The 21,074-nt window shown below is 57.0% G+C and overlaps 1 protein-coding gene across 1 annotated transcript in view; it reads left to right on the top strand.

Moving 5' to 3' along the window:
• Positions 1-953: 953 nt before the first annotated feature.
• The window catches only part of KMT2D (lysine methyltransferase 2D), a 39,323-nt gene continuing 19,202 nt past the window's right edge, over positions 954-21,074 (top strand). The window contains exons 1-32 of the mRNA XM_041736336.1: positions 954-1,089; positions 5,373-5,458; positions 5,710-5,836; positions 6,006-6,229; positions 6,352-6,461; positions 6,630-6,792; positions 7,084-7,249; positions 7,349-7,463; positions 7,602-7,759; positions 7,966-8,111; positions 8,249-10,030; positions 10,124-11,232; positions 11,694-11,807; positions 12,165-12,275; positions 12,902-13,006; positions 14,015-14,196; positions 14,376-14,540; positions 14,632-14,741; positions 14,838-14,885; positions 15,753-15,974; positions 16,205-16,324; positions 16,414-16,518; positions 16,749-16,879; positions 16,961-17,108; positions 17,306-17,371; positions 17,548-17,658; positions 17,836-17,973; positions 18,079-18,163; positions 18,377-18,618; positions 18,718-18,791; positions 18,998-19,048; positions 19,175-20,986. Of these exons, the coding sequence (XP_041592270.1) occupies positions 5,410-5,458; positions 5,710-5,836; positions 6,006-6,229; positions 6,352-6,461; positions 6,630-6,792; positions 7,084-7,249; positions 7,349-7,463; positions 7,602-7,759; positions 7,966-8,111; positions 8,249-10,030; positions 10,124-11,232; positions 11,694-11,807; positions 12,165-12,275; positions 12,902-13,006; positions 14,015-14,196; positions 14,376-14,540; positions 14,632-14,741; positions 14,838-14,885; positions 15,753-15,974; positions 16,205-16,324; positions 16,414-16,518; positions 16,749-16,879; positions 16,961-17,108; positions 17,306-17,371; positions 17,548-17,658; positions 17,836-17,973; positions 18,079-18,163; positions 18,377-18,618; positions 18,718-18,791; positions 18,998-19,048; positions 19,175-20,986 (8,289 nt within the window). The 5' untranslated portion in view covers positions 954-1,089; positions 5,373-5,409. The remainder of the gene's footprint in view (positions 1,090-5,372; positions 5,459-5,709; positions 5,837-6,005; positions 6,230-6,351; positions 6,462-6,629; positions 6,793-7,083; positions 7,250-7,348; positions 7,464-7,601; positions 7,760-7,965; positions 8,112-8,248; positions 10,031-10,123; positions 11,233-11,693; positions 11,808-12,164; positions 12,276-12,901; positions 13,007-14,014; positions 14,197-14,375; positions 14,541-14,631; positions 14,742-14,837; positions 14,886-15,752; positions 15,975-16,204; positions 16,325-16,413; positions 16,519-16,748; positions 16,880-16,960; positions 17,109-17,305; positions 17,372-17,547; positions 17,659-17,835; positions 17,974-18,078; positions 18,164-18,376; positions 18,619-18,717; positions 18,792-18,997; positions 19,049-19,174; positions 20,987-21,074) is intronic.

Raw genomic sequence — 21,074 nt, 5'->3', positions numbered from 1 at the left:
GGAGGCTTCCTGAATCTCCACGACCGCTGCCGAGATCTTGGGCCAGGAAATAGCCCCTTCGCAGGAACCACCCTACCGGCCGAACAGGAGGCGGAGGGGGGGAGGCGGAGCGGCGCCGCGCTGCACTACTTTCCTCTCCGGTTGCAAATGGCTGCCTCGTTCCCCACTTTCCGCTCAGTTTCCTGACCCCCCGGTGCCGGGAGCCGGGGTTGGGCCATGCACCTCTAGGCCCCCCGCGATCACAGCCAGCCGGGGGTCGAGAGGGTGCCGCCGATCAGAGCCGGCCAGGCCGGGGGCGGGGCAGCTCCCGAGGCCAGAGGGGAAGGGAGGCGAGCGCAGGGCCTGGAGCGGCCGGAGGGGAGCGGGCAGAGGGCTCGCACCGCCCGCCCCTTCCTCTTCCTCGCCCACCTACCCTCCTCCCTTCCCCCGGGGGGAGCAGAAGGTGGGGGGCTCGAAGCCTCAGAGGGCGAGCGCTCGGGGCCGAGGAGCCCGGCGTTGGGTGTGTGTCAGGTTCAGCCCCGCGGCCCCGCCGGCTCCGCGTCGCCGTAGCTCGCGCGGCCCCGGGGCGCCGGCCCGGGCGGGGAGAGGGGCTCGGCGCTCCAGCGAGGGTCTCACGTTCCATCCGGGCCCGGCGCGGGGCGGCGCGGCATTCCTTCCGGGCTGCTGGGGAGGCGCCTCGACGTTCCATCTGGAGAGCCTCGACGTTCCGCCCGAGCCCAGCGCGGGCGGCCGGGGCGCTGGCCCGGCCCTAGGACTGAGAGGCCGCCGGGCGACGCGGATGCGGAGCCTGCTCGCCCAAGATCAAAGCCACCGGTGCTCTCTTTGTGTCCGCTCGGGATTCGCCGCCCTCGGGCTGTCCATGGAAACCTAAACTGCTGGAACCCGAGGCAGAGAACCCTTCTTTGGCTTCTTGCTTTTTTGGGGGGGGGGAGGAGGGTGGCCACTCCGACCTGGATTTACCGTTCTTGGCCCCCTTAAGCCCCCCCGTGCGGGGGGCGGCTGTGATCGCTCTGGCGGTTGGAGGTCGGGGAGCGGCCCGGGCTCTGGCCATGTTCTCGGATGAGGATTTCTGGATCGCCCTGTGAAGAGGTGAGTGAAGTCTGCCCGGCCAGGGCCCAGAAAGGGTTGGACTGGGGGCATAGCCAGATGGACTATCTTGGCCGGAGCTGGCCTTTAGGTTGGAGAAAGGGGTGCCAGAGCTGAGGAGGGTTCCTTTGGCAGGGTCTGTCAAGGGAACCTGAGCCAGTCGCCGGGGCAGAACTGAGGCCTGGTGTCTGGGGTGTGCCTCTTTAAAGACTAGGGGTTCAGGGAACCACGGGAGTTTGGGAACCTGGCCAGATCGCCTTTCTGCCTGTTTATTTTTGTGTTGGGGGGAAGCTCTGCTAAACTAGGACCCAGGCCCCGATGCCAGCACCAATCCCAGTTGGCTGCTTCTCCCTCAGGGTTCCTTGTGGGCCTTGGGAACAGAACAACTTTGGGAGGGACGGTAGAGTGCCACTGCCAGGTCAGACTTACTGCCAGGTTGGACTTTAAGGTTGTTCTGGCCCATCCGGGCACCCAGAGCAGTCACTGGGAGACTCCAGGAACCCTGGATCTTTCACCAGGCCTTGTTTCACTGTGCAAAGGGGGAGAGTGTGTGGAAATTGCCTAGTGTGATGAACTGGGTGGCTGGGGCAAGAAGGAGGCGGGGCTGGGGGCAGCTCTGGCCTTGCTGTTCAACTTTAAACTGCCCCTGCCTGGCAAAGTGACCCCAGCGAGGCCTAGTGCTGTCTTAGCCTGCTTTGCCTCCCCTCCTCTGGGGATGGACATAATCTCTAGAGGATTATAGAGGAGGCCGTTGAGATTTGCTCCCTGCGAATGTGGGCTGCAAAAAATGGCTTTTGTCTCCCGCTTTCTCTGGGCCTAGTGTGGAGAGCTGGTTGCCCATAAGTCCCCGGCCAATCCCACAGGCTCCTCCCAGGCCTCTCCAACCCTTTTCAATCAGGGAATGTTAACTGGTCCTCTGATCCTGCCCCAAGCCTGCAGAATAGGGTGGCCTGTTCCTCTTTGGAGGAGAAATGACCTGATGAGAGCTGTTTCTCCTGAAGCCTGTGTTTCCAACCCTGGCAGGAGGTGTTAGGGAGAAGGGGTGTGTGTGTGAGTGCATGAAGGGTGCAGCATGAGCCTCATGCCTCTGGGCCTTGGGCTGGGACAGCCCCTCTCAACAGCTGTCATGCTGCCCAGCAGGGATTTGGCTGGTGTGTTTCGCTCCCTCACTCCACCCCCTCCAACATACATAGGCTAGATCTCTTCGAGCCTGGTCTTGGAAAGGAAAAAATGGGGATTTTGCTCTTGAACGATTTCTGGGTGGTAACCCTGAGGTGAGAGGTGCTACAGGGGTGGTGGAGTGAGGCTAGCTGTCACCCCCCACTCTCTGCCCCTGCTTCTTCAGGAGGATGCCTCCTGTTGTGTGTCCCCGAAGAACTTCCTTAGGAGAAACCTCTCCTTGTTAGCTGTGGCTAACCCCAGGATGACCCAGAGACAGTCCACAGGGTCGAGAGGCCAGTGTTACCATTTGGATTCTTCCTGGAGGGCCGGCCCAAAATGGGGGTGGGGAGAGGTGTGGTTTGATTCTCAGGCTGGGAACCAGGAAGTCCTGAGTCCTGAAGAAGAGCTGTTCACTCAAGGGCCTGTTTCAGCCTTTCACCTCTCCAAGCCTCCATTTCCCCTTTGGCTGGGAAAATGGAGTTAAACTATTGGTCTGGGATGGAGGCAGCAGGGAGATTGGGTTGAGATGAATCCATGACTTCTTACTTGCTGTTTTGGGCCTGTTAGGCCCAGGACTAAGGGAAGCCAGTGCAGTTTTACTCTCTAGATCTATACTTCTCTGGGATCTCTAGTTCCCCAGAGGAAGCCTGGCTAGGCATTAACCCAGTTTAGATCTAGGGAAAAAGCCCTTGGCGTGTGTGTGTGTGTGTGTGTGTGTGTGTGTGTGTGGTTTCTGGCTGTGAAAGATGGGACAGGGGAACCTATGGTCTTTATTTGTTTAGATCTGTTCAGGGACCTGGGAACTGGGACTCAGCATTAGGGTGCAGTTGCTAGACTGCAGGGCTAGAGAAGAGCCCAGGCTTCTTGGAGGTACCCCTAGATTCTTTCTGGTACAGCTTGGAGGATACTACTCTTTGCTTCTTGGGTCTGTCTTCCATGGCCCCATGAATGAGGCTCTGGCTTTGGAGGATGTTGGTACTCTGTCTTCCAAGGCTGGACGAAGGTGGTTTCTGTACCTCCCTGAGCACTGCCAGCCCTACCAGCTTGAGAGGGCTGCGCTCGGGGGAGGGCAGAGGAATTTGTCCCTCTGGCCTTGTGTGAGGCAGTCCTCCTCCCACCTACTGTATTATCACTGTTGCTTTTTATTTCTTACTGTTTGTGACTCTTTTGGCCTTAACTCTGAGAGCACAGCTGTGGAGGACCTTTGGGGGCATGTAGTGGTAAGATACAGTAGGATGTACACATTTAGGCAACTTTGAAGTCTCTGGGTGTGGTCAGGCCTTGAATGACTGACTAGGAAGAGGGGCCTGCCTGGTGCCCTGACTTCTAACCCCTCTAATTCCCAACTGTGGCTGCTAAGGGCCCCTTGAAGTTCCAGAGCAACTTTTCTGTGGGCTGGCCAGATGACCACCCTGCTTTCCTTTCAGGTGTGATTGTGTGGCAGGTTTGGGAAAGAGATGACCTGGGAATGGAGGTAACATTGTGTCTTTCCCAGTCTAGTGGATTCTGATAACTTGAGGGGGAGAAAAAGTAAAACAAATTTTCTTTTCCTGTGATATGTCACAGAGAGCGCATTGCCCGTCTCTGGAGATGGGAGTGTGAATGCATGGAAAGAGGACTGATAATTGTGGTTCTTAGCTAATTGATTCGCCAATCCTGGACCTTTGAGTTCCCCATCTCATCTGCCCCAGTCACTCAACCCCAGTGGCCAACCACTGGGGTATTCGGTTTGGCAAGAGATAGTTGTCTAAGGTTGGTGTGGTCCCTGTGGTTAAATGAGAGGAGTGGAAAAGGTGGGAGAGATAAATATCTCAAACTTTTATTTAGAGTTCTGTTTTAGGGATTCCCTCCTTCCCATGTATACCTTCCCCCCATCCTTACCAACACTATACTTCTTTTCTCTACTTAAGTCCTTACCCTTTCCCATTAAGAGCTGCTGGCACCTCTTTCTCCCTTCTCCTGTAAGATGTCTTTCTTCTTCCTCACCTCTGTAACTCTTCACTTCTCTCTTTTTTTTTGTACTGTGCTTAGTTCCCTCTAAGGTTTAGGAAAATATGCCCAAAGAGTGGGTCTAAACCCTCTTAGGTATAACTTTAGTGTGTTTCTTTTGGCTGTGGTATAGGCAGGCAGATTGTAGAAGAGGGGACCGTTACCCCCTACCCCCCACCCCCATAGTGTGTGTGGAAACCCTGCTTGACAGAAGAGGAAGGAAGCTACTCTGCTCTGCTGTGTCCTCCTTGGTTTAGAACTCCTCCAAGTGGCAGTGTGCTTCCTGAGACTACAACTCCCAGCATGCCTAGCTTCAAGCCTGGCTACACATGCTCAGTAACTCTTAAGGCCCACTTCTGTTAACTACTAGGGACATCTGAGGAGGAAGGGCAGTTGGCGTTGCTAAGGGCAACGACCTGAGGCCTTCAGGCTGGGTGAGATCCTGAGCTCAGTCTCAGCAGGGGCCTGAGCTGGATTTGGATGGGCAATGGGGGGAAATTGGGAAATTGGGGAGTTTCTTCTGTTATGATTGGGATCTCCTGGTTGAAACCAGTGGAAGTAGGAGCGAGATCCATCCATCACTGGGCTTTAGTTTCAGTAATGTATTCTCTATCCTGCAAGACCTCAGACTCTGACTCTGGGAGAGGGATTTTGACTGTACTCAGACTTCTTGAGTTTTAACTACCCTTGGGTTGGCACTGACATACCTCTAGGATGGTAGCTGACTTGAAATCTGAAGAAAAAGGCCTGGGAATAGGGCCCACCAAGAACCAAGAACTCAGCCATGGGGCAAAGGGTGGTACTAGATATAGATTGGATGTGCTTCTAGTTGGATGCTATTGCCTTGGGAACTCTTACGCAGGAGGTAGGAAGGGGGAAAGAGGAGTGGATCCCCTGGGAATCCAGAGTGGGACAATAGGGTATGTGTTTATCTGGGGAGGGAGTAGGCAGTGGGATAAGGGTTAGGGAGAAAGACTTTCCTTGTCATTAGAACAGGAGTTTGTAGGTATGGCTTTGCTTGGCTTTCTGTAAAGTCTAGTTAGCAATAGCTATTTTATACCTCCTAGGATTCTGGGAAAAGTGTTTAGTTGGGGAGACTTACTAGACATATAGATCTTTCTTTTTGGTCCTGACAGGTCTCCCCGAGAGGGCCCTGCCCAGTCGGAGAGAGGGATGGACAGCCAGAAGCCGCCTGGTGAGGATAAAGATTCAGAACCGGCAGGTGAGTAGGGCAAATTCTGGGTTTGCTGGCAGCCTTCTGCCCTTCCCAGGCAACCTTACATTTCTGGCGCTGGCACAAGGACTGGAGCTAAGTCTGTCTGATAGACAGGTAATTGAAGGACTTTGTTCTTTGGAACAAAAGTCAAATTGCCATCACTCTGAGGGTTTTGGTTAATCTCATGGGTCTGATGAGTGGATTAGTGTTATATAGAGGATGATGGCTGATACATGCTTCTCTGTCTGTTCATTCAGCTGATGGACCTGCAGCCTCTGAGGAGTCAGGCACCACTGAGCCAGACCTTCCCAACCCACATGTGGGGGAGGTCTCTGTGCCCAGTTCTGGAGGTCCTAGGCTTCAGGAGCCTCCCCGGGACTGCAGGTAACTAGTTTGGGGAAAATGAGGATATAAAGGGACACAAAGATTTGATTTGAGAGTCTGGGCTTTCGAGAGGAAGATGAGTGTTTGGGAATCATAGGCATATTATGGGGATGTTAGGCTTGTCTTTGGGCAGGGGCCTGGCATGGTGCTGATGCTTGTATGTCCACAGTGGGGGTCCAGTGCGGCGTTGTGCTCTCTGTAACTGCGGGGAGCCTAGTCTACATGGGCAGCGGGAACTACGGCGCTTTGAGTTGCCATTTGACTGGCCCCAGTGTCCAGTGGTGTCCCCTGGGGGGAACCCAGGGCCCAACGAGGCAGTGCTGCCCAGTGAGGACCTGTCACAGATTGGTTTCCCTGAGGGCCTAACACCTGCCCACCTAGGAGAACCTGGAGGTAAGTGAGGGGAGGTGGGGTAGGTGACTTGGGCCGGAAATGGGGTAAGGGCTGTGTAGTCCTGAGACAGTAGTTACCTTTTTGCTAACTCTGCATTCTGTTTATCCCTCTCCATTTTAAAGGGTCCTGCTGGGCTCACCATTGGTGTGCTGCGTGGTCGGCAGGTGTATGGGGGCAGGAGGGCCCAGAACTATGTGGTGTGGACAAGGCCATCTTCTCAGGGATCTCACAGGTGGGGCTGGGGCCAAGGGATTGCATAGGTAAAGGGCAGAGCGAGCAGAGCTGGGGGCTTCTGAGGGGTAGAATGGAAGGGCAGTGGGTAGACAGAGGCGGAGCTAGTACCTGATCTATTGCTCTGGAGAGAGTGGCTGGTACTGACGCTTTGTCTCTACCCTGGCAGCGCTGCTCCCACTGCACCAGGCTCGGTGCCTCCATCCCTTGCCGCTCACCCGGATGTCCACGGCTTTACCACTTCCCTTGTGCGACTGCCAGCGGTTCCTTCTTATCCATGAAAACACTGCAGCTGCTATGCCCGGAGCACAGTGAGGGGGCTGCACATCTGGGTAAGAAGTCCTCTGGCCAAGTGTGCCCAGGGGGTTTTGTGCTCTGCAGAGCAGTGTGTGTATGCGCCACTAAAATAGACGTGAACTTTGTGAGCACAGGGACTTTGCCTGTGTTGTTTACCATGGTATCTGCAGTGCCTAGAAGAGTGCCTGGCTTATATTAGGCAGATTCTCAGTAACTATTGTTTGTTCATTCTGTGTCTATGGAATGCCTGTTATGTAGAGAGCACTGTGCTGAGTCCTGCGAGGAATCCGTAGCTGACCCGCGTTCTCTGTCTCTTCCCACCATAGAGGAGGCTCGTTGTGCAGTATGCGAGGGGCCAGGGGAGTTGTGTGACCTGTTCTTCTGTACCAGTTGTGGGCATCACTATCACGGGGCCTGCCTGGACACTGCTCTTACCGCCCGCAAGCGTGCTGGCTGGCAGTGCCCTGAATGCAAAGTGTGCCAAGCCTGCAGGTAAGAATAAGGGGCAGGAGAGAAGCCTTAGGTGAAGTGCAGGTTCGGGTTGAAAATGAGGGGAGGAATGACCCTGTTCTGTGCCCTGTGTCCCTGCAGGAAACCTGGGAATGACTCTAAGATGTTGGTCTGTGAGACATGTGACAAAGGATACCATACCTTCTGCCTCAAGCCACCAATGGAGGAATTGCCAGCTCACTCTTGGAAGTGCAAGGTGAACATCCTCCGGGTCTGCCTTCTTCTCCCTCATTCTGCCTCCTATAACATCTTGTTTCTCAGTTGTGGGGAGTCTTTTGCGCTCCTCTGGTCTGTTCTCTGACCAGTGCCTCTTTTGCCCACTTACTTCCCCTAGGCATGCCGGGTATGCCGGGCCTGTGGGGCAGGCTCAGCAGAGCTGAATCCCAACTCTGAGTGGTTTGAAAACTACTCACTCTGTCACCGCTGTCACAAGGCACAGGGAGGACAGCTTATCGGTTCTGTGGCTGAGCAGCATCCCCCTGTCTGTAGCAGGTAAGTAGCATGGCCCGGGAGAGAGAGGGATGGGGGTTTGGAAGTACTGAGACTGGCAGGAGACATGTTAAAGCAAGTTGACTTTGAGAGGAGAGCCCCAAGGTGGGCAGTAGGATCCATAGTATTCATGCCTCGCCCCAGGGTGCTCTCTGGGGGGTTGATAGTTGACGAGAGCCACGGTGCCTGCTTCCCTCTACCCTCTGCAGGTTCTCACCCCTAGAGCCTGGCGATACCCCCACTGACGAGCCCGAAGCTCTGTATGTTGCATGCCAAGGGCAGCCAAAGGGTGGGCACGTGACCTCCATGCAACCCAAGGAACCGGGGCCCCTGCAATGTGAAGCCAAACCACTAGGTGAGTGGGGTTTGAGGGTCCCTGAAAGTAATTCCTGCCGGTTTGCGGCAAGAGACAGTTTCCGCTTTGCCCCAGGCCCTGTACTTTGTATGGAGTAGAGCTGGGCTAGGTGGGAGCCTAGTGTGTTATGTCTGCAGGGAGAGCAGGGGCCCAACTTGAGCCCCGGTTGGAGGTCCCCCTAAACGAGGAGATGCCACTGCTGCCCCCACCTGAGGAGTCGCCCCTCTCCCCACCACCTGAGGAATCGCCCACATCCCCACCACCTGAGGCATCGCGTCTGTCCCCACCACCGGAGGAATCACCCCTCTCTCCGCCGCCTGAGGAGTCTCCTCTGTCTCCTCCACCTGAATCATCACCTTTTTCTCCACTGGAGGAGTCGCCGTTCTCTCCACCAGAGGAGTCACCCCCATCTCCCCCACTTGAGACGCCCCTGTCTCCACCGCCTGAAGCATCACCCCTCTCCCCACCATTTGAAGAGTCTCCCTTATCCCCCCCACCTGAGGAGTTGCCCACTTCCCCGCCGCCTGAAGCATCTCGCCTGTCTCCACCACCTGAGGAGTCACCCATGTCCCCGCCACCTGAAGAGTCACCCATGTCTCCGCCACCTGAAGCATCTCGTCTGTTCCCACCATTTGAAGAATCGCCCCTGTCCCCTCCACCAGAGGAGTCTCCCCTCTCCCCACCACCTGAGGCATCCCGTCTGTCCCCACCTCCTGAGGACTCGCCTATGTCCCCACCACCTGAAGACTCGCCTATGTCCCCCCCACCTGAGGTATCCTGCCTGTCCTCCCTGCCTGAGGTGTCACGCCTGTCCCCACCACCCGAGGAATCTCCCCTGTCCCCACCACCCGAAGAGTCCCCCACATCCCCTCCACCTGAGGCTTCCCGCCTGTTCCCACCGCCTGAGGACTCCCCGACTTCCCCGCCGCCTGAAGACTCACCTGCTTCTCCGCCACCGGAGGACTTACTCGTGACCCTACCGCTAGAGGAGTCATCCCTGTTGCCACTGCCTGAGGAGCCACGACTCTGCCCCCGGCCCGAGGAGCTGCGCCTGTCCCCTCAGCCCGAGGAGCCGCGCCTGTCCCCTCGGCCCGAGGAGCCGCGCCTGTCCCCTCGGCCCGAGGAGCCGCGCCTGTCCCCTCGGCCCGAGGAGCCGCGCCTGTCCCCTCGGCCTGAGGAGCCGCGCCTGTCTCCCTCACTTGAGGAACCGCGCCTGTCCCCCGCGCCTGAGGAGCTGCGCCTGCCCCTTTGGCTTGAGGAGCCACGTCTGTCCCCCCGGCCTGAGAAGCCATGCCTGTCCCCTGCCCCTGAGGAGCTGCACCTGTCCCCCCGGCCTGAGGAGCCCTGTCTGTCCCCCCGGCCTGAGGAGCCGCGCCTGTCCCCCCGGCCTGAGGAGCCGTGCCTGTCCCCCCGGTCTGAGGAGCCGTGCCTGTCCCCACGGCCTGAGGAGCCACGCCTGTCCCCCATGCCTGAGGAGCCGCAGTTGTCCCCCCGGCCTGAGGAGCTGCCCCTGTCCCCCATGCCTGAGGAGCCGCCCCTGTCCCCCGGTCCTGAGGAGCCGCGCCTGTCCCCCCGGCCTGAGGAGCCACGCCCGTCCCCTCAACCTGAGGAACCGCGCCTGTCCCTTGGACCTGAGGAACCGCGCCTGTCCCCTCGACCTGAGGAGCCGCGCCTGTCCCCTCGACCTGAGGAACCGCGCCTGTCCCCTCGACCTGAAGAGCCCCCTGAGGAGCCAGGCCTATGCCCTGCACCTGAGGAATTGCCCTTGTTCCTCCCACCTGGGGAGCCATCTTTATCCCCCTTGCTTGGAGAGCCGGCCCTGTCTGAGCCTGGGGAACCACCTCTGTCCCCTCTACCAGAGGAGTTGCCGTTGTCCCCCTCCGGGGAGCCATCCTTGTCACCTCAGCTGATGCCACCAGGTAAGGGGATATTAATACCCTCTTACCTGGGACAGTCTTAATTCTTTATGGCACGTCTAATCTAAGAGCCTCCCTTTTTCTCTTTCTCTCCAGATCCTCTTCCTCCTCCACTCTCACCCATTATCACAGCTGTGGCCCCACCGGCTCTGTCTCCTTTGGGGGAGTTAGAGTACCCCTTTGGTGCCAAAGGGGACAGTGACCCTGAGTCGCCATTGGCTGCCCCCATCCTTGAGACGCCCATCAGCCCTCCACCAGAAGCTAACTGCACTGACCCTGAGCCTGTGCCCCCTATGATCCTCCCCCCATCTCCAGGCTCCCCAATGGGACCAGCCTCTCCCATCCTGATGGAGCCCCTTCCCTCTCGCTGTTCTCCACTCCTGCAGCCTTCCCTTCCTCCCCAAAACTCCCCTCCTTCCCAATGTTCTCTTCCTGCTCTGCCATTGTCCATTCCCTCCCCACTGAGTCCCATGGAGAAGGCAGTGGAGGTCTCAGATGAGGCTGAGCCGCATGAGATGGAGACTGAGAAAGTCCCAGAACCTGAGTGTCCAGCCTTGGAACCCAGCCCCACTAGTCCTCTCCCCTCGCCCATGGGGAACCTTTCCTGCCCCGCACCCAGCCCTGCCCCAGCTCTGGATGACTTCTCTGGTCTGGGGGAAGACACAGCCCCTCTGGATGGGACTGACACTCCTGGTTCACAGCCAGAGGCTGGACAGACCCCTGGCAGTTTGGCTAGTGAACTTAAGGGTTCCCCTGTGCTCCTGGACCCCGAGGAGCTGGCCCCCGTGACCCCTATGGAGGTCTATGGCCCAGAAGGCAAGCAGGCAGGGCAGGGTTCACCCTGTGAAGAGCAAGAGGAGCCACGTGTACCGGTGGCCCCTACCCCACCCACTCTCATCAAATCCGACATCGTTAATGAGATCTCTAATCTGAGCCAGGGTGATGCCAGTGCCAGTTTTCCTGGCTCAGAGCCCCTGCTAGGCTCTCCCGACCCCGAGGGGGGCGGCTCCTTGTCCATGGAGCTGGGGGTATCTACAGACGTTAGTCCAGCCCGGGATGAGGGCTCCCTGCGGCTCTGTACTGACTCGCTGCCAGAGACTGACGACTCGCTACTATGTGATGCTGGGACAGCAATTGGCGGAGGCAAAGCCGAGGGGGACAAGGGGAGGCGGCGCAGCTCCCCGGCTCGTTCCCGCATCAAACAGGTGAGAAACTATCCAGCCACTGGTTGTGGTCATGATGCCACCCTTGAGGATATTGACCTGTGTCACTGTCTACCTGGCTTTATTGAATCCTAGACTCTCAGAGATTCTTCAGTTCGTCCTCTTACTTCATTAAGGGGAATACTGATACATTAGAGGGGGAAGTGAATTGCACGGGTTCGTGGTTACTCAGTAAGAGTACAGACTGGAAATTCAAGTCTTTCTGGCCAGTGTTTTTCTCATTGTGCCATGTTGGTCACTCTTTCTCCTTGGGACAGGGGAATGGTTTGAACCGGAGCTACCTGCCTGTTGCTGTCCGAGAGCTTGGCTTTTCCCCTGTCCTGGCCGAGACTCCTGGGCCTTAGCACCTATCATGCTCTGTCCGTTTGTTTCTTCTCTCCCCCTACGCTGTAGGATCGCAAGCTCCCGACTTGCTCCTGTAACCATCCTCTTCCCTCACTCAGGGTCGCAGCAGTAGTTTCCCAGGAAGACGCCGGCCACGTGGAGGAGCCCATGGAGGACGTGGGAGAGGACGGGCCCGGCTAAAATCAACTACTTCTTCCATTGAGACTCTGGTAGTAAGGAGAGGCTTCCCATTTCCCAAACATGCTTCAGCTGGTCCCTTCAAGATTAAACACCCTTTAAATCCTGCCAGTCCCCTGCACGCTCACCTACCTACCTACCTGCCTGCTAGCCTAGGGCCTGTCCAGCTATGTCTGTGCTCCTTCTGTCCACCTGGCCCCCAGGCTTCTCTGAAATCTCTGCTGTCGGGCTGAGGCCCAGTTTGGGAGCTGGGGTGTTCTTCTGCTTCTTAGTCCTGGCTCCTGGCCTTCATCTTAGCCAGGGGTTCACTCCTTCCCCCAACACCAAAGAGGAGAGCAGCTTAGTGGGGGCAGATTTAGCTGCCTCACTTGCCACAACTCTCTGCCTGTAAGGTTGCTGATATCGATAGCTCTCCCAGCAAAGAGGAAGAAGACGACGATGACGACACCATGCAAAATACTGTGGTTCTCTTCTCCAACACAGACAAGTTTGTCCTAATGCAGGTACCGTACTTGACTGGTGTAGTCCCATCCTCAGCACTGAGACCTGCCAAACCCAGCATTGGGTGTGCGTATTTTGGTGGGACGGTAAATGGGGAAAACCAGGGACCTACTTCTGGGGATATTCGGCTAATGAGAAAACAGACAGTGAACCAGGATCACGTTTCATTCGTTTGTCCATCTGTCAAATTTCTGTTTAGACTCAGAGGAGTCTGAGCTTGGCACTGAGCTAGAAGCAAGGGGTATAGCAATGAAAAAGGCAAGAAATGCCCTCCACCGCATTGGAGCTTATGGCCTAGGGAAATTAATGTACATTCTCACCCGAATAATCTCAAAGCTGATAGAATTTTGTCAGATACGTTCCTCTCTCATCCTGACCAGTCTTTAACTTTCTTCCCTTTCTTTGACTTCTCTTTCTTTTACCCAGTCGGGATGTACCAGTTCAGTTCCCTGGTCAGATGAGCAAGGCACGCTAGGAAGGACCAGGCCTGTGATGGCTAAGTGTCCTGATGATGGGGGGTGGTTTTTGGTTCCCTGACTCCCTCCTTTCAGATTAGTGTTAGTTGGTCGCTGGGACTGAGTGAGATGAAGAGACCAGGTTGGATATTTAGGTTTCTGTATTTCTCTAGGACATGTGCGTGGTTTGTGGCAGCTTTGGCCGGGGGGCAGAGGGCCACCTCCTTGCCTGTTCCCAGTGTTCCCAGTGCTATCACCCTTACTGTGTCAACAGCAAGGTGAGTTCAAGGGCCAGGAGGCTTGGGCTATGGAATGGGGTCAGTTATTTCTTATCTTAGGCCCTTGTTCTGGTCACTTTTTTTTTTTTAATTTTTAAATTCGAGTATAGTTGACACCTGGTCACACTAGTTAAAATGGCTGTTGGTCATAGAAGTTATTTATTAGTCACTAGTGGTTATCAAACTCATCTTGGAACAAAGTACTCTGGAAATTATGGTGGTCTTTATTAAGTTTCTTTGTGGTAGACAGTGATTTGTTGGTATAACTTAATCTATCATATATGCTGGGAAAACCTGACTAATAGAAAACATGATATGGCTTGGAGATAAAGTATGAAATCAAAATTACAAGCACATGGCTACAAAGAGAAGGCGCTGGTTTTGATCCCCATGTGATCACTTGCTTTGGGGTTTTCATTAATGTTGATTGAACTTTTTTTTTTTTTTTTTTGAACTTTTTTTTTTTAAAGATTTTATTTATTTATTCATGATAGGCATAGAGGAAGAGAGAGGCAGAGACACAGGCAGAAGGAGAAGCAGGCTCCACGCAGGGAGCCTGATGTGGGACTTGATCCCGGGACTCCAGGATTGCGCCCTGGGCCAAAGGCAGGCGCTAAACCGCTGCGCCACCCAGGGATCCCCATGAACTTGTTCACTGCTAACATTCGTGAACTTTAAGCAGTAGCGGTTTCTAAACATTCAAGAAAAGTTGGGGAAAATGCAACCTAATTCTTCCCATAGTCTTTTTGGGGATTTGGCTAGTGAAAGGTTGTAGTGAGGCAATGGCTGGGTGAGGCTGTTCTCTGACCAGTGGAGATCCCTGAGAGCCTTAGTTTTAGAACCACTGCTTTTGGGGGTGAGGGTGCTCTGTATAGCCTTCCTCTGCTCAGATGGAGGTCTGGTCTGGGCACCGAGGTCCTCCAGCTCTGCGCATTGTAAGGCCCACCCTCCCCTAAGAGATCTTTTCCTGTACGTCACACCCTGAGAAGTTGGCATCTCCCACACCAGATCACCAAGGTGATGCTGCTAAAGGGCTGGCGTTGCGTGGAGTGCATCGTGTGTGAGGTGTGTGGCCAAGCCTCGGACCCCTCACGCCTGCTGCTCTGTGATGACTGTGACATTAGCTACCACACATACTGCCTGGACCCGCCACTGCTCACTGTGCCCAAGGGCGGCTGGAAGTGCAAGTGGTAAGGAGACCAGGATCTTGGGGGGCCTGGGCCAGAGATGTTGGAGGGATGTGATGTTGCTAACATGGAAGAGGCTGGATTTAGGAGGCAGGACTGGTTGCTCGCTTCTCAGTGTGAAGGTGCCTCCAGGTGCCTCTGGAAGGTTAGGTACCAAGGGTCTGTCTTTCTGCTTCCACCAGGTGTGTGTCTTGTATGCAGTGTGGGGCCGCCTCCCCTGGCTTCCACTGTGAATGGCAAAATAGTTACACACACTGCGGCCCCTGCGCCAGCCTGGTGACCTGCCCTATCTGTCACGCCCCATACGTGGAAGAGGACCTGCTAATCCAGTGCCGCCACTGTGAACGGTGAGGATGGCCCTTTCCCCTATATAGGCCTTTACCCTGTTCTTCTCCTTGCACTATCTGGGTTTATTTCTTGTGGTCTCTCTTCTTCCAGGTGGATGCATGCTGGCTGCGAGAGCCTCTTCACGGAGGATGATGTGGAGCAGGCGGCCGATGAGGGCTTTGACTGTGTCTCCTGCCAGCCCTATGTAGTAAAGCCTGCTGGTGAGTGCCAAGTGCTGGGGAGAGTGGTGAGGGGTCAGGGCAGGGGGGTCTTGCTTTGGGACTCAAGCTGCCTTGGTTTGTCTGTCTCTTCCATAGCGCCTGTCGCACCTCCAGAGTTGGTGCCTATGAAGGTGAAAGAGCCAGGTGAGTCACAGAAATCCCCAATGCCAAGGCCAGAGGAGACCTAGACACCGTCTAGTCCAGCTCCAGGGGATCCCTGGGTGGCGCAGCGGTTTGGCGCCTGCCTTTGGCCCAGGGCGCCATCCTGGAGACCCGGGATCGACTCCCACATCGGGCTCCCGGTGCATGGAGCCTGCTTCTCCGTCTGCCTATGTCTCTGCCTCTCTCTCTTTCTCTCTCTGTGTGACTATCATAAATAAATAAAAATTAAAAAAAATTTAGTCCAGCTCCAGCCCCTGCCACCCCCCCCAACTTCCTCTACCCATTTTCAGAGGAGGAAACTAAGATCCTTGGAGGTTGAGTGGTCTGCTCAAGGTCATGCCAGTAGGTTAGTGGTAAACCTATGATGAGAACAAAAGCCTACATCTTCCCAGGTAGAGTTCATTTCGCTAGGCAAGCATGACCTTCGCACTTCCAGATTCTCACCTCAGAGAGCACAGAATAGAACTTTTTCTCCTCAGTGAAGGAGGCTGTGGCCATTGCCTCCTCCAGCAGCATGTGGGCCCTGCTCCTGGCATCTGGGACACTGTTTGGTGGCGTTCGGCAGGCCCAGGCAGCTAGAGAGTATATTTGGTGAGCTAGTGTTAGTCATGAGCAAAGTCAGGCTTCTGTAGTAGCGGTCTCCATGAACCCCTCCGGGTCACTGAAAGAGAACTCAGGCCTCAGATAGCACCTGTCAGTGGCCTGTCCTTTCCAACCCTCATGCGCCAGTGTTCACTTTGATCTGTCTTTTGCTGGTTTTGTCCCAGCTGGGGACTTAGGCTGAAACTTAGAGTTCTGGTTTCTCTGGGGCCTCCATCCAGGGGTTACATGCTCTTCCCCTTTGTGCAGAGCCTCAGTACTTTCGCTTCGAGGGCGTGTGGCTGACAGAAACGGGCATGGCCGTGCTGCGTAACCTTACCATGTCACCCCTGCACAAGCGGCGCCAGCGGCGAGGACGGCTTGGCCTCCCAGGCGAGGCAGGGCTGGAGGGTTCTGAGCCCTCAGATGCCCTTGGTCCTGATGACAAGAAGGATGGGGACCTGGACGCTGATGAGCTGCTCAAGGGTGAAGGTCAGGCGGGGGAATCTCAGGAAGTGCCCATGTAGTGGGAGGGTGTCAGTGAGAGTAGGGCATTGGTTGGGGCAGCATTGCCTCTCCCAGTCCCCCTGGAGCCACTGTTGGTCTTGCCACATGGCTTTGTAGCAAGGCACTGGGCACTCTGTTCTTGGGTGGCAGGATGACAAGGTTAAAAGGGCCCATGTCTCTGATCTTTCTCCCTCTCTCTCTGTGCCCGTACACAGGTGGCGTGGAGCACATGGAATGTGAAATGAAACTGGAGGGCCCCGTCAGCCCTGACGTGGAGCCTGGCAGAGAAGAGACTGAGGAAAGCAAGAAACGCAAACGCAAACCCTATCGGCCTGGTGAGGCCCTGGGATGGGGAGGTGCGTGGCAGGGGATAGCTTACCAGGTCCCCCAGCGGCTTCTCAGTCTCGGCTCTGCCTCCTCGTAGGCATCGGTGGTTTCATGGTGCGACAGCGGAAATCCCACACACGTGTGAAAAAGGGGCCTGCTGCACAGGCGGAGGTGTTGAGTGGGGATGGGCAGCCCGACGAGGGTGAGACGGGTGAGGGCTCCAGTGGGGCCTGGGAGAAGGTGGGGAATCACAGGAACTATGGGGCACTGCCAGGGAGGCCTGGGAGGTGAGGGCTCACTTGTAGGGCCAAGAGGGTGGTGGACCCAACTGACATTGGGGAGAAAGCAGCCCAAAAGCCTCCCTCAGGTGCGTTGGGAGCAGCATGCCTGGTGTTCCCTGAGAGGGGCTGACATCTTCCCTTCTGTCCCCAGTGATGCCTGTGGACCTGCCTGTTGAGGGCCCTGTGGACCAGAGCTTAGCTGATGGGGATGAGAAAAAGAAGCAACAGAGGCGAGGGCGCAAGAAGAGCAAACTGGAAGACATGTTTCCTGCTTATTTGCAGGTGGGTCTGAGGCTCTGTGGGGTGAGGGAAGGCCTGCTCTGCAGAGCATGAAGAAGCCCAGTTCTCCTCCTCCTCCCTCAGGAAGCCTTCTTTGGGAAGGAGCTGCTGGACCTGAGCCGGAAGGCCCTTTTTGCAGTTGGGATGGGCCGGCCAACTTTTGGCCTAGGAACCCCAAAAGCCAAAGGGGATGGAGGCTCAGATAGGAAGGAGCTCCCCACCTCACAGAAAGGTCAGTCATGTCGGGGTGAGGTGATCTGAAGGGATCCAACCTCCCTGTGCTTAGGAGCTGGTGAGGGGATTTGGTAGGGAACAGGCTCGTTTCCTGGAATTGAGGGTGGGCCAAGTCCCTGGCCTGTGGAGCTGGGGACCCATTCTGGGCATGAAGCGTAGGGCATCTCTGACTGGAGCGGGGACTGTTGCTCATAGGAGATGATGGTCCGGATGTTGCAGATGAAGAATCCCGTGGCCCTGAGGGCAAGGCTGATACACCAGGTGAGGGCTGCTGGGAAGAATGTGTCCTGTCTTGGTTTTGCCTGTCAACATATTTTGCCCCTGAGCACGATCTGGGTTGGGGGCTGGAAACTGTTTCATGCTCTCTGTGGTTCAGGGTGGCCAGTGTGGTGCCTCTACGCTGTCTGTGGCTGACAGGTGTCTCCTTGCAATTGCAGGACCTGAAGATGGAGGTGTGAAGGCATCCCCAGTGCCCAGTGACCCCGAGAAGCCAGGCACTCCGGGTGAAGGGATGCTTAGCTCTGACTTAGATAGGATTCCCACAGAAGGTGAGGCTATGGCCCACACTCCTTCGGATATAAGCATCCTCTGTGGGAGAAGAAGGTCCTACTTGTGGGACTACCATCTGCACAGCTGCTTTAATGGGGAGTCCCGGGCAACTTTCCTGGGGTGTCCCCTCAAATTCCCAGTCTTCCTCAGCAGCATCCTTCATCAACCCCCCACAGAACTGCCAAAGATGGAATCCAAGGACCTGCAGCAGCTCTTCAAGGATGTTCTGGGTTCTGAACGAGAGCAGCACCTGGGTTGCGGAACCCCTGGCCCAGATGGTAGCCGTACACCGCTGCAGAGGCCCTTTCTCCAAGGTGATGTGGCTGGGAGTGGTGTGAAGACTGGGTGGCCAGGTTTGTCCAGGCTTGCCCCCAGGACGGGTGTCTTGCCCCCTTTCTCTGATCCTCTGCCTCTTGTAGGTGGACTCCCTTTGGGCAATCTCCCCTCCAGCAGCCCAATGGACTCCTACCCAGGCCTCTGCCAGTCCCCATTTCTGGATTCTAGGTTGGTATCTATGCCTAACTTCTGTGGGCAGTCCCTATTGTCCCTTCCCTCCCACTGGGGCCGTGCCAAGGGAGGGGACCTTGGACTCCTGGGTGCTGCTGTAGCAACACTTCCCCCCTGCTCCTTAGTTAGTGACCTGGGGGCTCCAGGCAGTCTGTCTGGGGTGGGGCTTGGCATCCCTGCCCTCTGTGACTCTCTGCCCCTGCGCCCCAGGGAGCGCGGGGGCTTCTTTAGCCCGGAACCCGGTGAGCCAGACAGCCCCTGGACAGGCTCGGGGGGCACCACGCCCTCCACCCCCACCACCCCCACCACGGAGGGTGAGGGCGACGGGCTCTCCTATAACCAGCGGAGCCTTCAGCGCTGGGAGAAGGATGAGGAGTTGGGCCAGCTCTCCACCATCTCGCCTGTGCTCTATGCCAACATTAACTTTCCCAATCTCAAGCAGGATTACCCAGGTACCCATGGGATGGGGGCAAGGGCAACAGCCTGGTAATGCGGTGGCACAGGGTTCGCATGCCAGGTCTCCTCTAACGACATGCAATTTTGCCCTCCAGACTGGTCTAGCCGTTGCAAACAAATCATGAAGCTCTGGAGAAAAGTTCCAGCTGCTGACAAAGCCCCCTACCTGGTGAGATGGCAGGGAGCCTGTGTCTGGGTGGAAACTGGGGCTTGAGGATGTCTTTGGGAAATTCACCTCAGTTCTTTCCATTTCCCACTCCTAAAGCGACTGGGCCAGAAGGGATCTGCTCCTGGGTAGGGAGTGAGTGACATGAGGGATGGGGGCTGGGCACGAAACTGAGTCGTAGGCCTAAGGCTGTGTCCTGTATTCCTCAGCAAAAGGCCAAAGATAACCGGGCGGCTCACCGCATCAACAAGGTGCAAAAGGTGAGTGTAGGCCAGACCGGGCCATGCCATCCAAATCCTGTAGCCGGGGGGCCTCTCTGAGGGTATGGGGGACATAGGGCCTGCCACAGCAGCCTGACTGCTCTGTGCCTGGTCTCCCCCCTATAGCAGGCTGAGAGCCAGATCAACAAGCAGACCAAGGTGGGCGACATGGCCCGTAAGACTGACCGACCAGCCCTACATCTCCGCATTCCCCCCCAGCCAGGGGCACTGGGCAGTCCGCCCCCTGCTGCTGCCCCCACCATTTTCATTGGCAGCCCCACAACCCCCGCCGGCTTGTCTACCTCTGCGGACGGGTTCCTGAAGCCGCCAGTGGGCACAGTGCCCGGCCCCGACTCGCCCGGTGAGCTCTTCCTCAAGCTCCCACCCCAGGTGCCCGCCCAAGTGCCTTCGCAGGACCCCTTTGGACTGGCCCCCGCCTACGCTCTGGAGCCTCGCTTCCCCACGGCACCACCTACCTATCCTCCCTATCCTAGTCCGACTGGGGCCCCCGCGCCGCCTCTGACGCTGGGCGCCTCATCTCGTCCTGGGACTGGCCAGCCAGGGGAATTCCACACTACCCCACCTGGCACCCCCCGACACCAGCCCTCCACACCTGACCCCTTTCTCAAACCCCGCTGCCCCTCACTGGACAACCTGGCTGTGCCTGAGAGCCCAGGGATAGGGGGAGGCAAGGCTGCCGAACCCCTGCTGTCGCCCCCACCTTTTGGCGAGTCTCGGAAGGCCCTAGAGGTGAAGAAGGAAGAGCTTGGGGCATCCTCTCCGAGCTACGGGCCCCCAAACCTAGGCTTTGTTGACTCACCTTCCTCAGGCCCCCACCTGGGCAGCCTGGAGTTAAAGGCACCCGATGTCTTCAAAGCCCCCCTGACCCCTCGGGCATCTCAGGTAGAGCCCCAGAGCCCGGGCTTGGGCCTAAGGCCCCAGGAGCCACCCCCTGCCCAGGCTTTGGCCCCTTCTTCCCCCAGCCACTCGGACATCTTTCGCCCTGGCCCTTACCCTGATCCCTATGCCCAGCCGCCATTGACCCCTCGGCCCCAACCCCCACCTCCCGAGAGCTGCTGTGCCCTGCCTCCTCGCTCATTGCCCTCAGACCCTTTCTCCCGAGTGCCCGCCAGTCCCCAGTCCCAGTCCAGCTCCCAGTCTCCGTTAACACCCCGTCCTTTGTCTGCCGAGGCTTTTTGCCCATCCCCTGTTACCCCTCGCTTCCAGTCCCCTGACCCCTATTCCCGTCCTCCCTCACGCCCTCAGTCCCGTGACCCATTTGCCCCCTTGCATAAGCCACCCCGACCCCAGCCCCCTGAAGTTGCCTTCAAGGCTGGGCCTCTAGCCCACACTCCACTGGGGGCTGGCGGCTTCCCAGCAGCCCTGCCCTCAGGGCCGACAGGTGAGCTCCATGCTAAGGTCCCAAGTGGACAGCCCCCAAATTTCGCCCGGTCCCCTGGGACGGGTGCTTTTGTGGGCACCTCCTCTCCCATGCGTTTCACTTTCCCTCAGGCGGTAGGGGAGCCTTCCCTAAAGCCCCCTGTCCCTCAGCCTGGTCTCCCTCCACCCCATGGGATCAACAGCCATTTTGGGCCTGGCCCTACCTTGGGCAAGCCTCAAAGCACAAACTACGCAGTAGCCACAGGGAATTTCCACCCATCGGGCAGCCCCCTGGGATCCAGCAGCGGGTCCACAGGAGAGGGCTTTGGGCTGTCCCCGCTACGCCCCCCATCAGTCTTACCCACACCTGCACCCGATGGATCCCTCCCCTACCTGTCCCATGGAGCCTCACAGCGGGCAGGCATCACCTCTCCGGTCGATAAGCGAGAAGACCCAGGGGCTGGAATGGGCGGCTCTTTGGTGGCACCTGAACTTCCAGGTACCCAGGACCCAGGCCTGTCCAGCCTCAGCCAAACAGAACTGGAGAAGCAGCGCCAGGTAGGTAGACATCCTGGAGCAAACCTCCCCCACCCCCCACAATACCTTTGCTGTCTCTGTGCCAGCCCTGTGGTTAGAGTAGAATGGA

The sequence above is a fragment of the Vulpes lagopus genome, chromosome 21 (assembly GCF_018345385.1).
Source record: "Vulpes lagopus strain Blue_001 chromosome 21, ASM1834538v1, whole genome shotgun sequence".
Classification (NCBI taxonomy): domain Eukaryota; kingdom Metazoa; phylum Chordata; class Mammalia; order Carnivora; family Canidae; genus Vulpes; species Vulpes lagopus.
This window is presented reverse-complemented; position numbering and strand designations above follow the sequence as displayed.